At 41.7% G+C, this 15,005-nt stretch overlaps 3 protein-coding genes across 6 annotated transcripts; 2 read left to right on the forward strand and 1 right to left on the reverse strand.

Annotated features, from left to right (window-relative positions):
* Nucleotides 1–4,973: 4,973 nt before the first annotated feature.
* Nucleotides 4,974–7,415, forward strand: LOC124466068 (4-galactosyl-N-acetylglucosaminide 3-alpha-L-fucosyltransferase 9-like). Of its 4 annotated transcripts, none has more exons than XM_047017737.1 (2): nt 4,974–5,103; nt 5,536–7,415. In XM_047017737.1, exon 2 carries the CDS (start codon nt 5,558–5,560, stop codon nt 6,728–6,730), a length of 1,173 nt encoding a protein of 390 aa, XP_046873693.1. In that variant the 5' UTR covers nt 4,974–5,103; nt 5,536–5,557; the 3' UTR covers nt 6,731–7,415. The 4 variants fall into 4 exon arrangements, with proteins under 4 accessions (XP_046873693.1, XP_046873696.1, XP_046873694.1 ...); XM_047017740.1 differs by having other exon boundaries at nt 4,974–5,098; XM_047017738.1 differs by having other exon boundaries at nt 4,974–5,098; nt 5,556–7,415.
* Nucleotides 6,878–11,240, reverse strand: cdnf (cerebral dopamine neurotrophic factor). The gene is made up of 4 exons (XM_047017741.1): nt 11,012–11,240; nt 8,454–8,581; nt 8,182–8,323; nt 6,878–7,667 (listed from the first exon to the last, which is right to left on the reverse strand). The coding sequence occupies exons 1-4, from the start codon at nt 11,082–11,084 to the stop codon at nt 7,495–7,497; spliced, it is 516 nt and encodes a 171-aa protein (XP_046873697.1). The 5' UTR covers nt 11,085–11,240; the 3' UTR covers nt 6,878–7,494.
* A 56-nt stretch (nt 11,241–11,296) lies between these two features.
* hspa14 (heat shock protein 14) lies at nt 11,297–14,999 on the forward strand. Its single transcript, XM_047017733.1, has 14 exons — nt 11,297–11,388; nt 11,730–11,810; nt 11,956–12,038; nt 12,134–12,182; nt 12,321–12,423; nt 12,552–12,642; nt 12,758–12,862; nt 12,976–13,137; nt 13,280–13,435; nt 13,528–13,630; nt 13,717–13,932; nt 14,014–14,175; nt 14,654–14,721; nt 14,818–14,999. The coding sequence occupies exons 1-14, from the start codon at nt 11,332–11,334 to the stop codon at nt 14,900–14,902; spliced, it is 1,521 nt and encodes a 506-aa protein (XP_046873689.1). The 5' UTR covers nt 11,297–11,331; the 3' UTR covers nt 14,903–14,999.
* The last annotated feature ends 6 nt before the right edge of the window (nt 15,000–15,005 follow it).

A 15,005-nucleotide genomic window follows, 5' to 3' on the forward strand; every position in this document is an offset into this window, starting at 1 on the left:
AATCCTCAGTGTAACCCCTACACACCCCTGGGTCACAGTACAGGAAGATGGGACTGTTCTCATGGCTCATTGCAATTGTAAGGCAGGGTTAGGGGAGGTATGCTCTCATGCTTCAGCTCTACTCTATTGTGTGTTGGCTGCGGTTGATATCAGGGATGAGCAGGCTTGCACCCAGAAGCCCTGTGCATGGGCCCAGCCGAGTATGGAGTCTATCCGAGATGTCCAATGTGCAGAGATCCGCAACATCAATTTCAGTCACAAACAAGAGGTCTGTCATGTTCAACACCCTGGTTTTCCTGATACAAGACGATCAGATGAAGAGTGCAGGATGTTTTTTGAGATGCTTCATCACAGTGAAATGCAAGAGTCAAACCCAAAGAAAATTGCCATCCTTTCTGTCATTGAGGGCCACTCCCACAGGTAACAGTAGTGTTGGGAAGTTCGTATTATTTTACTGACTCGGTTCTTTGAATCTCGTAAAATAATGCATCATGAGTTTGTATGATTTGAAATGTTCATAAACTATCACACTAGCACTCACAGCAAACAATTACACTGAACTGTAAGTTAAGTACAGAAAAGTTAAAATAACGAATCCTGTGATTATTACTTATGAACGAATATCATTCACATCCTACTAAGCCAAGTCACGTGAAAGTGAATGAGGTAAACATCCATACAAGATGTAGCATGTAAACATACCGTGTGCGCCTTCTGAACAAACATTTAGGAGTTTCAATGAAAATTTCAAAGCAATCTATTATGGAAGTACAATTTCTGCAACTACTGCTTTTGAAACACATGGGTAAACTGATTTGAATCTGCTCTTTACTGGGCCATTCTATGAATGAAGACAACCTGCTGTACATTACATTTAGTGTACTATTACAAATTCGGCTTACAGTAGACTTTGACACAAGAAATATATAAGTTAAGAAGAGCAGTGGTAAATTCAATCTCATTCTCATTAGCCCAGGCCACCCCCTTTAGGGATCCTGACAGAAAGGTGAATACAACCATCATTTTGGCATAGGATGGAAGTCAAGTTAAGTCTTGCACCATGTCATCATTACCCTTGAAGACCGCCTGCTGGAAAGATAACTTGCTTTCCCTGTCCCGAAGCTGATAGACCTCTGCCCTCAATCTGGTACACTCTTCTGTCAATTTCTTGACAGTTGCTTGGCAGGCTTCATTGGAACATGCTCCACTGCTCTCAGTATGGATGGGTCTTTAAGCCTAATTTATACTTATGTCACAGACACTTTTGAAATGGTGGCCGACGAAAAAAAAAAGTGCAGTTCAGGCTGCTGCATTTATACTTCGGGACACAGTCGCCTAGCTGTGCTCAAGGTTCGTGTGACGTAAACGAAATCATTTTACCGTTACATTCATAGCTATGGTTACATTGTTTATGCTTTGTACCCTAGGTGATCGATTGGAGAAAATGGCTATAGCTAATTTTGAGAGGCATTATAAAGGTGTGGATGTTCTAACTTGCTCCGCTAAGCTCTCCTCTATTCCTTCCATCATAAACAGCTGTTGAGCGTTCACTGAAAATGTAAAACAATGAAGTCAACGACGCATGCCGTCTATCTAACCAATCACACTTGTGCGACACTATGCAACGACATCAGCGCCAGTAGAAATTTCTCCTGGTAGGCGACACTTTCAAGTGAGGGTTAAAAGTGTTGACCGTGACGCCATTTCTGTCGGCGACCTTTTCAAAAGGGTCTGGGACCTAAGTATAAATTGGGCTTTAGACGGCATATTTTCCGTCCTTAAAATGGCGCCGCGAACACTGTGTGACGTCACATGAAACCCAAGAATAGACCAATTATTTGTAAACATTCGGGATGCGCGCGCAATGTGGTTGCAGAAAACCGGGAAAGGATAGCATTTTAAATGGCAAAAGGACCACACGGATAATACAAATAGTTAGATTTAAAAAGACCAAAAAGGTCGAGGAGGACAGCGAGAGAAAGCGATTACCCATTGATCTGTCGCATCATAATTTTGATTTGCGTCACGAAAGTCTTGAAATTTGAGTGAGAATGTCGCCCGGTACAGACCACATAATTGAGCGGCAACCATGTCTTCACGTCATGTCACAAAGTTCATAATTTTACAGTGTTACTGTCAATTGTACATCTAAAAAGTCGAGCAAGGCAGCTTTCAAGAGATATGGGAATTCTGCTTTTAGCCAGCTGGTCCAATAATTTTTCTGATTTGTTTAAACTGGCAATCTGAGTGAGACACTACAGGACACCTACCACACACGTTGCCTAAGGAAAGCCGGCAGGATTCTAAGAGACTGTTCCTACCCATCCTTCAGTCTCTTTACCCCGTTGCCTTCAAGCAGGCGTTACCGCAGCATCCGGTCGCGAAACACGCAGACTGGACAACAGTTTCTACCCAAGGGCCATCAGGCTTCTGAATGGACACTGATATGGACATTTTTACTGCACACTAGTCACTTATACTCTGTCACTTTCAGCTACTCAGCTAATCAGTAACATTGCACTACTGTACCTCACTCTACCTCGCCACCAGGCTCCTGTATGGTCATTGACTTAGTTACTGATCTGCAAATTTGCACTATTGTACTGTACTCTAGGTTAGAATAGGTTATAGGGTTGAAACATGTTTTATGTGCATTTAGGGTTAGTATAGTGTACAATTTATTGTTATCTGTAATTTAGGAAGTTTTAGTATTAGAGTATAGTCGATTATTTATTGCTATCTGTATATTTAGGAAGTTTCACTTATTTAAGCTCAGCATAGATGTAAATTATGTTCTGTGTACTTATATGTTATGTTATGCCAGGTGCTTGCGTTGTCTTGTCTTAAGAATTTCAGTGCCCAGTCTAACCTTGTGTTGTTCTGTGTACCTGACAAATAAAAGACTTGAACTTGACTGCGTCCCCGTTACACTGTTTTGACTAGCCTCAGTCAGACTCGCTCACTGGCAGTGTGCACAATGTTGTATTTCACTCCATTATACACCAGAAACGTCAGGGAGGACTGTCTAATGTAGATACAAGCCTGATGAAGATAGCCAGCATGTTGGATTTCTTTAACCGAGCCTGTTTCATTCTTCATTTGCCTGACAAAGCGACCTCCGTTAGCCAGGCTAGTTTTGCCCGATCACTTGGTCAGGCTATTTAAGGGTATCGGGGTCAAGTGACTTTTGTGCATAGACAAGTGAAACGTAAATATATTTGTCCAAAGGCCAAGAGCCTCAAAAAGTTAATATCAAGCCCTATAATTCAGTGGCCAGAGATATATGATGACCTGATTGACACTCCAAGTTTAATAGACCGGGGAGAAGTGACGTAGGGTGATAATTGGTCTATTGGTCGCGTGAGACACGCTTTACTTCCGCATTCCTCGATAACAATGGGAGTCTATGGAAGTGTCGCAACTCTCTTTTTCTATGGCTCTGGTTGCCATATAATACAAATCAATATTGAATTAAAATCGTTTTAGTATCGTTTTAGGGTCATTCAGGGTCATTCAGGGACATTCTCCTCCGAGAATGTCCCTGTACTTACTGTAAGTCGCTCTGGATAAGAGCGTCTGCTAAATGACTACATGTAAAATCGTTAGCTGTATAAGCGCGGGCTCTACCAGTTTGAAGTGGAAGATATCTGGCCTGGCTAAAGCAAGTTGCTCTAGCTGTTTTACCAAATGGAAATATTCCAAGTGCTTTACCTTTTTGTCAGAGGTTGACAAGAACATTAATGTAAAGTGCAAGCTATGTCCTGGGGAGAAAAAATTATATGCGGCTGCGGCTAACACAAGTAACCTACTGAAGCACCTCACAAGGCAGCATCGACAAACATTTTTGAGTGATCCATGTTCATCAGAATCAGAATCAGAAAGGGTTTCAATCGCAATGAAAGTTTGCACAGAAAGGAATTCACTTTGGCATCGACAGATAACACCTCAGCAACACCTGTTAAGCAGGCAAAACTTGATTTTAAACCGCCAGTGCAGAAAGTGTCTGAAGGTGAGCCAACCTTTTTTATTTCAAACTAGACTGCAGGAAGAGATGCTACCGCTGCGTACTGTAGAATCCTGTGAAGCTTTTTTGTTATACAAATATTGTTTGGTAACTAAAGATGAAAGAAGGTTACATGTGTTGCTAAAATGTTAAGTATTAGTAGGCAGGGGCACAGATGGAATTTTTGAACTGGGGGGGACCAAGCTGTCAGCAAATGATTCCCCGTGTGCGTAAAAACGCAGAAGAATAAATCGGCCTTTAATCAGCTGTGCAGTTATAACTGATGCTTGTCGCCTTACGTAGGGAGAGTGGTGGGGACGGATCGGTGTCGCTAGGAATCTGAGGGGGGACATGTTCCCCCTGTCCCCAGTGCCATCTGCGCGCATGTTAGTAGGCTATTAGGTTTTAAAAAGCTAAAAAGCTAAACTATTCCAAGTTTGACTTGTATTTAATTCTTGAAAGACTTTCCTTTCTGTTGTCTATCCAGTCACGGTTTATAGGGATTGTAAAAAGTAATGCATTACATTACTTATTGAGTAATTAAATTAATTTTCAGACAGAGTAGCCTAATTAAAAAAGTATTTTAAATACAATATTGATTAAGTAATTAGTAATTAATTTCTTTTTTGGAGTAACTTACCCAACACTGGCTGTAACGTTCTACCCACCTAAGTCAATCCAGTTTGCTTCGACAACAGAAGTGGAATCAACTAAGGTTACAGCTAGATTGATAAATAATTATGATAGGGAAATTGTATATTTGTAAAAAACCTTTTTCATATAATTTGGGTTCGCGATGGTTTGTCATTTTGAAAATGTGGGTCGCCGAAAAAAAGAAAACCTGTGCTAAATGACTAAATGTAAAACGACAAATGTCTAAAAGGAACCAAAATCCTCAGAGACAATGGTTAGGCCTATGATTATCATGACCTTTACTCCAATAATTTTTTATCTCATTCCTGTCTACTCCTTTTTCACCGGAGAGCCAGTCACACCCATTTTGATTTATACCAAAGTGACTCAGTGTATTCATTCATTCGTGTTCTTCACTCGCTCTTGCATGATATTACCTGCGACAGAAGACCGCTTTTCATAGTAAGGTGAGGTTGATGACATCTTTGGTGGTGGTGTTATACAATTTAATTTGAAAATGTAATGCCTATCTAAGTAAAATGATACCGTTGATAGTCAAATTTGAGAATGACAGAGCTTACAGAACCCTTTCATCACAACATTTACATTTTACATTTATCTTACTCCTGACATTATTGAAAGTACACAAAAGCAGACACTTTTGAACGTCAACGGTTGATACTACAACATTTGCCTATTTACTTCCTGTTCAATAAAAACAAGTCCAGTCTTGACAACACAGGCTTGTTATGTAGGCTGTTAGTGTTGTTTTCTTAAATAGTTTTAAATCAACGTCTTCAAATTAAGTACAAATGACGTGTGTCACACCAGGGTTTTTTTTACTAATATTGTTATTGACACTGTTTATTGTTTGTAATGTATATCGATGGCCTTCATAGGTATTTTCCATCTCATACAGGTATGACCATGTTATTTTGCAAAGAAACAGTACTACGACCTGCTTTGGTTAGCAGTCTTGTGGTAGTGTGCTTCCTTGGTCTCTTCAACATGTACAACAACCCCAACATCTTCTCCTACTTTTCAAACAAGATGCTTGAAGGAAAAGCATTTTATGTCAGTCCAGGCATGCAAAATCAAGAGGGGAATCAAACTAAGGTCCCCAATCAAACCACACCACATTACCAGAAAGCAGAAAAGCAGAACATTCAAGTGATCTCCAGAGATGACAATCCAGAAACGGACACTATTCTCTTGATCTGGATGTGGCCATTTGGAAGTTCTTTTGACATTCACTCATGTGCTGATTTCAACATTCAAGGCTGTCACTTGACCGACGACAAGAGCCTTTATAATAAAGCACACGGTGTCCTCTTTCATCACCGGGACATCCATGGAGATCTAGGCAATATGCCACGAGAACCACGACCCTGGTTCCAAAAATGGGTGTGGTTTAATGCTGAATCACCAGCCAATTCTAACAAATGGCCAAAATGTGACAACATTTTTAATCTGACCACAAACTATCGACATGATTCCTCTGTGCCTGTTCCTTATGGTTCTTTAGTTGAGGTAACAGGTGTGGAAAAACACTTTGAGCTGCCAACGAAGGATAAATTGGTGTGCTGGATTGTGAGCAACTGGCACCCATCCTTCAGAAGAGTTCAGGTCTACACTGAGCTGAGTAAGCATGTCAAAGTAGAGGCCTTTGGACAACACTTTGGTAAATACGTGAACAACGAAGACTATACAAAAACCATTTCTGGATGCAAATTTTACCTGTCCTTTGAAAATTCAATCTTCAATGACTATATCACTGAGAAGTTGTACAATGCCATGAGTTTAGGAGCAGTCCCAGTAGTTCTGGGCCCATCCAGGCAAATATATGAAAACTTCATTCCAGCAGACTCTTTTCTTCACGTAGATGACTTCCCCAATCAAAAGGAACTGGCAGATCGGCTGCTTTTCCTCGACACTAAAGAGGAGGAGTACATGAAGTACCACAGCTGGAGGAAAAGATTTAAAGTTAAAATAGGGCAATTTGGACTAGAACATGCATGTCGATCATGTGATTACATTAGACGGAATAAACGATACAATGCTATTAACAATCTGAATCAATGGTACTGGGGCTGAATATAGGCTGCTTGTGGTGACCATAAATGTTTTAGCACACTTTCAAAAGGGTTTGAATGTTGGGATAAACTTACTACTTTAAGGACTAATGCTTGTATTGCCTTAAGGCCTCGGGTATTTGTGCTTATATCATAGACAAGCTTAGTAATATGATTTCCAACATTCAAATCAGACAGAATGTGGCTATAGGTATTGTTGACCAATATCATGACTGTTGAAGGTATGATTGTTATATACAACACACTTAAAAATATATATTTAATTAATTATTCCGTAGAACTCCATGAAGGTTACTGTGGTTATGTAACTCCAGTTATGTGCCTGTGGTTGAGACAAATATAGTCAAAGTTATAACTGGAAAATTCAGATTTGATAATGTTACCTACTGTGCAGCTGGGTAATTTCCAAGGTACAAAAGTTACATTTGACATCAGACCCAGTCACAATTGGATGGGATTTATATTATTGTCATTTCACATTGTTCATCAATTTGTTTCACAATTCAATGTTATAATCACAAAGCAATGTCATGCAGCACATTGCTACTGTTTGAGCTATTCCAAATCAACAGCAACTTTCGTTTTTCACATTAACATTTTAAAAGACATGTCTGGTTTGTTTAAGGATAATTGAAATATAATGATTTAACCAAATATTGATGATAAAAGCACAAGTGTTAAAGTTATCTGAACCCCTTGTGTTGATGTTACCTTTTGAAAAAATATTGGGAGCCGTGTCACTGTTAGTTTGTGTTATGGTGTGTGTCACAGTTCTGTGGTGTGTATGTGGAACGGAGCTCTCTCCTGGATGAGACGGATGTATTCGTGTTTTTCCAGACAGCCACGACACTCCTCTCCCCAGGACGCCAAAACTCTCCTCAGCTCAGCAACACGCACCCTTGACAAACCAGCGCTGCTTAAGTCCCACAGCTGTTGCTCTACACGAGAAAAAACAGATAAAACACAGTGACCTGTTTAGCCGGTTATGTTGGACATCACATATGAACACGTATAACGACCAACCCAGTCTCATACTTCTGCTTAACTATCAACTACAGCCTACTGAAAAATCCCAAATCGTCAAGCAAAATTCCATCACGATTTGTTGAAGATCCTGTGGATCTAACTAATCTTAATGAGTGACATTGAGAAGGCCATTAATTTACTTAAATTTGTCATAGCCCACTAATGCACAGTGCCTGTCATAACATTGGTGGCACACACACAGAGATATTAAATTGGGGAAACCTGGGTTGACCTAGGAGTTGATAACACCATCGTGATACTGCTTAGCGCGATTGTGGTTGTTCAGCTTAGTTGAAGCAAGACAACGAGAATTTATACTGGGCGTGTTAAACTTGCTTCGTAGTAAAGGGCAATTATAGGAAATTGTTTTAGGTATTTACACAAACATCCACACACACACTTATTTGCATCTCTTTCTCTGTGTACCATATCTCAGCTGGCAGATCTGTGTATCTGTGTTGCTAAGCCGTTGGCAGATCTTCTCTACAGGTACATGAGAGGAAAGAGGGCGGGAAACAGAGCCGGTGACACGTGTCGCTGCATCACTAGTGGCTCCCAGGTAGTAACACTTGTGACACAAAAAGGAAGCCAAAAGACTTGGTCAGGGCAGTCTTGCAGCTAGTTCATTTTTCTGTAAAGGCGGGGCATATCACTGTAATGGGGCATACAACCGTGTTTATGTGTGTGCGTGCTCTTACCAGTCTCCCCTCCTTCCCCTGGGCAACAGCACAGGTCCTCAATAACTCCTCCTCTACCAAGGCTGGACTCAGCTCTCCATGAGCAGAGGTCAAGGTTTTGTAGATACGCTGCAGAAAGCCAACACACACTAGAGAAACAGTTACAGTTATGTTTAACACATATTGATACATGTTTATTTCAAATCTTTGTTCCGGGGCAGGGGCTAGGTTTCTATGGTAGATTATACGGGGCAAAACTAAATAAATAAATCATTGAATGGTAAAATACTTAAATAAATAAATTATTATATAATACAAAACTTAAATAAATGACTAATTATATAATTGAATGCCTAATTGACATACAAAATGTATACATTACAAATTAAATTAGATTTAACATATAAATGTTACATGTTTTTGTGTGTTTATATACAGATTTACATTTTCATGTGTTCACATTTATTTATTTATCCTTTCAACTATCCACGGTGTAACTTGTTGCAGCAAAATAAATCTTTTGTCCCCCCTCTTAAGTCAGGGGGCGGGTTAAAGACGATTGGTGAATGAACAGTATTACACACCCGACAAGCTCAACCAGTTGACCAAGCTCTCTTCGATACAGACAATAGTATTATCCAGAGCCATATAGACAAAAGTCTATTGTCTGTTCTGTATATCCCAGCATTAAATGATTTGAACTGTTCACTGGGGACTAGTATGTGTAACCACAGTAAGTTTCAGGCAGGTGACACTTTCCTAGTCAGTGTTAGCAGGGGGTGCATTACATCAAATGGAAAACAAGGCTTGCCATGAAATGCTCTCCCCCCGCATACGTTTCTTCCTTTCTACCCCAGTATTATGTACATTTAATAGCATATACATGTGTATGTATGGGTTGGACAGGTCTGAAAACAGAATTGTCCATGGTAGGAAGCTATAGGCATGTGAACCTTTGGTCTCTTTTCAGGACAGCTGATAGCCTATTCTGGATCAGAAGGCTATTGTATTCGACCTGTCTGAGTAACCCACCCAACTCGCAGGCTAACTGGATTAAAAACGTATGCCTTTGAACCTATTAGTATAAAGAGCCATGTGAAATACTTTGAACCTGCTACACAAAATACATTTTCTTTGGTAATCATAGCTGGGGTATATTTCCTCAGAATGCAATGTTGTGGAGCAAGAATGTCGGTTTGAATGATGAATTTTAAGGATTTTGTGAAAACGGGTCAGGGCTGTTTACGGCAGGCAGCACAGACATATTCCTCTAAGTTGGATTTGAGCACAACACTGATGGAACCATCTGAGGCAGCTGTCACAGCCAACCTGAGATTTGGATAAACATTAAGATTAATTTGTGGAATGATAATGAATGATCAAACATTAGGAATGGCAAAAACTGTCACTGTCACCTATAATAACATTACCGCTCATTCAAATAAATACCAATGCTTCATTATAAATGTGTCTAGTAGTGAAAAAAGTATTGTGTTCAATACCAGTTTACAAGCTATTACCCAGTTAGTGTTGCCATCCAGATTGTCCACATCCCTTCATAGTTCGGGTGTGTCAGCTCTTATAGTCCCAAGATATGGGGGAGGGGAAGGGGGGGGTGGGGGTGGGTGTATTTCGGCAGGTATGAAAAACAGTGTTGCCAAAATTCTACTCCTCTTCTAACTTTTATTTTTTTGGCAACTAGTATCAAAAGCTTTTTCTGGCACACTTTAGAGTGCATGAGGTGCCACCAAAATAATTTTGGGGTGTGTCAGATCTTATAGTCCCAAGATATGAGGGGGGGGGGGGATTTCAGCAGGTATGACGTTAAGGTGTTGCCAAATCCTACTCCCCCTGTAAGTCAAAAAGAAATACTGAAATGCTGCATCATTAAATAGTTGATTCAAGTAGCAGTTGGTTTTCAGGATTGTTAAACTGGTGAGCTAGTTTGCGAGATAAAGATAACTCATACACAGTAGTCTACTGCAATGCATACATGGTCAAAAATAATGAGGCATTTAGTTGTATTAAACATAGATAAACACAGCTGGATTTGAACATTTCAGGGATGTAGAAGGTGGAAGAAAAAACGTTTCCTATGTGCCTATGCTGCAGCAAACACAGTGGATACACCGTGGATAAATTAAAGTATAAATAAAAAAAATTAACAAATGAAACGTAAATCTATATATACACACAAGTACATGTAGTATTTCTCTATTTAGTGTCTCATGTAATTAATTTTATTATATTATTATTTATAATTATATAATTATTTATAATAATATATTATGCCATTGTATTTGGCATGCCAGGCATGTATTTTGCCATTTTATTATTTAATTATGTATGTATTTTTGTATTTAGTTTTGGCCGCAAGAATCCTCCATAGGTTTCAAGGCTCACAGATTCATTGACCTACAAATTAGTAGATCAGCTTAATCTATGTAATCTCACTTGAAACAACTTGATGAGCCAAGAAATATCTTATTCTTGGTCGCTTCATAACTTTAACGCAGTCCCTTTGGCTCGCATTCACAGTCACAGCTAAAAATACACTGTCATGCGTATAACTATCTCACCTTCACAGTCACCGGCAGCGGAAACAGAAACAGCCCCTAAACAATGCAGAACGATGAACGAGGAGAGAAACATGTCTATATGGTATAATGTATGATCTTTCTGTAAACAAGTACAGTAATTTATGAACTTCAGTTTCCCATTACTACCACCTGGAGTCGCACAACTAGCCTAAATGAGCAGAGTTCACCACATAAATTACGACACGATAGCTATTTTTGCTGACGTCTGTAATTGGCTGAATAAGGTGTCAATATTCTACGGCAATAACTCTGATTGGTTGGACTCAGAGAGTAACTTCTTACGTTAGTTTTCAGCAAGCATGGCAGCGATAGGGGTACACTTTGGATACACATGTGCCTGCGTTGCTATTTTTAGGGTAAGAACTGTTTGTTGTAACGAATGTTTTGTTTGTAATCTTGGTCTGTGAAAGAAATACTTGAAAACTGTTTATTTCAGTGTCCTATTACATATAAAACGTAACTAAGGTATATTGCTCTCTAAATAGCTAGCTAGGCTATGCTACAGCCGGAGAGCTAGCATAGCTAGCTATCTTGCTCATTTACTTAATGCCGATAAACGCATACATTCCAGTTAGCTGATGCTAGCTATCAACAAACGGGCAGTGATCAGGTTATTTTCCACCTACAGTACCCTAAGAATACAAGGCGGTTTACTCCTAGGTCGGTTAATTCATCTGTGTTTTTGTGATCTTTTAAGGATGGACGGGCGGAAGTTGTTGCCAATGATGCCGGTGATCGAGTCACTCCAGCAGTGGTGGCTTACAGGGACACTGAGCAGGTAACTGACTCCACCAACATCTCTGGAAAACGAAGTTGGTTTATTTGGCCATCTGACATGTCCTACCGATATTTACCTAACAAACGTTACTATTAAATTGAAAACACAACCAGCACTCTTCAGTAAAGGACAATTTCCCCTCTAGATTGTAGGCATTGCTGCCAAGCAGGGACGCATCCGTAATGCTACCAACACCGTTGTCAAAGTCAAACAGGTGCTCGGGAGAAAGTGAGAACCTGCATATGTTCTTGTCAGTTTATTGTTTTTAAACCCCATCATACACTGCACATCTCTACATCGAATTTACTGCCATCCCCTTGCAGCTTTGGGGACCCAGAGACACAGGCCCACAAAGCCGAGAGTAAATGTCCTGTGAGTATCAGATGGTGTGCTCAACTGCATCTCCCTGTTCTTGTCTTCGCAGTTTTGTGAAATGTAACCTTTTTAATGTGTGTGTATATACATAATTCCATGTGAACAGGATTTTTGCTTTGTTTTTTGGCCTGCCAGTTGGTAAATCGTGGAGAAAAGCCCTTTTATGAGATCACAGGGGACCAGACCAAACATGTGTCTCCTGAAGACGTGGCCAAACTCATTTTCCACAAGATGAAAGGTAACAAAATGGTGGATTCACACACAATTCTCTTCCTCTATCTTTCAACAGGCTTTCTGTTCACTATTTCAACAGGCTGTTTGGACCACAGGGTGGATAATGGTTTCATGTGTTTGCTGTTTCCTCAGAGACTGCTCAGTCAGCCCTGGGCTCGGACGTCAATGAGGCCGTCATCACCGTTCCCTTTGAGTTTGCACAAGCTCAGAAAAGTGCTTTGAGGTAGGCAGAGCCATAGCTTCCAGCACCTAGGATTGGGTGATGCATAGTGACTTTCACAGCTAATAACTCATTAGGAACTGCACTAACTGTGTATATGTGTGTGTGTGTGACTCAGAGAGGCAGCTGAGGCAGCAGGGTTCCGTGTGTTGAGGCTGATCCACGAGCCAGCTGCTGCCCTACTAGCCTATGACATTGGACAAGAATGCCCCTCCGGAAAAAGGTACAGTTTATTTACCTTAACCATTGTCGGAACATTCCGGACCTACGCACAAAAATGTTCTGGAAATTGCCCAGGCCTTGCGTCCTTGGAGTTCATCATGTTTTCCCTCACAGCCACGTCTTGGTGTATAAACTGGGAGGGACCTCACTGAGCGTGACGGCGCTGCAGGTGAATGGCGGAATGTTCCGGGTTCTCGACACGCTCACCGACCACAGCATCGGGGGGGAGAGCTTCACACAAGCCCTGGCCCAGCACTTGGCCGCCGAGTTCAAACGGTAACCTGCATCTATGCACACCCCTCGGCATGATATTATAGACTCTCTGAGTACGACATACACACACACGCTCGCACACCACCCAAACACCTGGACACAACCCTGATATGTAACTCTCGACCTATGTGGCATCGGAAAACAGGTCATTCAAACAGGACGTGAGCGGCAATGCGCGCGCGATGATGAAGCTGATGAATGGTGCCGACTTGGCCAAACACTCCCTGTCCACGCTGGGCTCGGCCAACTGCTTCGTCGACTCGCTTCACGACGGCATGGACTTCGACTGCAACGTCTCCAGGTGCCTACGAATATACAGTCCTGTCCCGCCCGGAACTCTTTGTTTCTACACGTGTCCACCCTGAATTGTCGTCATGCGTTTCCATTTTACAGGGCTCGTTTTGAGCTTCTCTGCTCCTCTCTCTTCAACAAGGGCATTCAGCCAATTAAAACCCTGCTGGACCAAGTTGGACTGTCAACAAGCGACATCAATAAGGTCAGAGCATGCGTCTTGGGAGGGGAAATTTAACTTCAAGGTTTGTTTCATAAATCACGACATTTGTGTGTGTGTATTTTTTCCAGGTTGTTCTCTGTGGAGGCTCAGCCAGAATCCCCCGCCTGCAGCAAATGATCCGGGACGTGTTTCCCGAAGTGGAGCAGCTCAACTCCGCCCCTCCCGATGAGGTCATTGCTGTGGGCGCGGCCATAGAGGCAGGCCTATTGGTTGGCAGAGATAGCCCCTCCCCCGAAGAAGAGTCTGTCACAGTGGATGCATGCGCCGGGGACATACTAGTCAAGGTAACGCATGAACACAACCAACCGCAGTACCTGTCTCCTTCTGATCAACGGTTGGATAAAGCTCTGCTTTATACGCGACAGGAAGTGGATGAATCAGGAGCGGAAGTGTTCAACGTGCTGCTCCCCTCTGGCACGCCCCTCCCTGCGCGACGCAATCACACCCTGACTGGGCAAGGACAGCTGTCATCCCTCTGCTTAGAGCTGTATCAGAGAACTGCTGACCAGCCTGAGAGACTAGCAAAGGTACACACACACACACACACACACACATGGAGGACCTGGTGAAGGTTCAACAGCATGCATGTGAGAATGGCAAAGTTGTTCCTCACCTCCAAAGGAGAAACCTTGGTGCAGAACTCCTGCTACCTAGTTCCTGGAAGGAGGATCATTCGAAACTCAACAAATCCAATCTTGGAAAGGCCTAATCAGAACCATGTACACGGGTTTGGTCCTAATCGTGTGTTTAGACCACATACATTTTTTACAAAATGTATGTGGTCACAGCTATGGCAAATTTGCACTTACATTTTTTAAATTAATGTTTGAAATTAGAAGAATTTCTACGTGTGTTTTGACATGTTATATCCATTTATGCTATTTCTCATATTGTATAGTGTCATGTGTGGACATGCGGTGTCTAGCCAGAATCCACTTTGTAGGAAGCCATAGGCTTGATGAAGTTGTCATGGGTCCAAACTCCTGGGTTTCTCTCGGCACACAGATCGTTCTGAGAGACCTGGAGCCCAAGGAGGATAGTCACGAAATTGCCACCGTGGTAACCATGAAAAGGTACAGCCCCAGTTTCTGTCCTAACCCCTTTAACTCATGCGTCTCTGTAGCGTGTAATTGTTGTGGGTCTGACCTCTCTCCCCCTTTCCCCCCCAGGGACGGTTCTCTTCACGTCTCCTGTGTGGAGCCCAGCAGTGGAAAGACGGAAGCCGTCAGCATAGCAGCAGCAGCCGCATCCTGAAGTCACCAGCCCAGCCCACCCCACCCCCCCACACCCACTAACACGCATAAGTAACAAGCTTTTTATGATCAGTTAATAAACATTCTGAAAATCCAAGGTGTTC

Source organism: Hypomesus transpacificus, unplaced genomic scaffold (assembly GCF_021917145.1).
Source record: "Hypomesus transpacificus isolate Combined female unplaced genomic scaffold, fHypTra1 scaffold_62, whole genome shotgun sequence".
Lineage (NCBI taxonomy): Eukaryota > Metazoa > Chordata > Actinopteri > Osmeriformes > Osmeridae > Hypomesus > Hypomesus transpacificus.

Bases quoted from the DNA above. Each gene is read 5' to 3' on its own strand.
- cdnf (XM_047017741.1), bottom strand. From the start codon at position 11,084: ATGTTTCTCTCCTCGTTCATCGTTCTGCATTGTTTAGGGGCTGTTTCT. The intron at 8,324-8,453 runs GTAAGAGCACGC...TTGTGTCACAAG, and splicing joins AGGGGAAGGAGGGGAGACTG to TGTTACTACCTGGGAGCCAC. The intron at 7,668-8,181 runs GTACACAGAGAA...TTTCTCGTGTAG, and splicing joins GATCTGCCAGCTGAGATATG to AGCAACAGCTGTGGGACTTA.
- LOC124466068 (XM_047017737.1), top strand. From the start codon at position 5,558: ATGACCATGTTATTTTGCAAAGAAACAGTACTACGACCTGCTTTGGTT.
- hspa14 (XM_047017733.1), top strand. From the start codon at position 11,332: ATGGCAGCGATAGGGGTACACTTTGGATACACATGTGCCTGCGTTGCT. The intron at 13,436-13,527 runs GTGCCTACGAAT...TCCATTTTACAG, and splicing joins TTCGACTGCAACGTCTCCAG to GGCTCGTTTTGAGCTTCTCT. The intron at 13,631-13,716 runs GTCAGAGCATGC...TATTTTTTCCAG, and splicing joins CAACAAGCGACATCAATAAG to GTTGTTCTCTGTGGAGGCTC.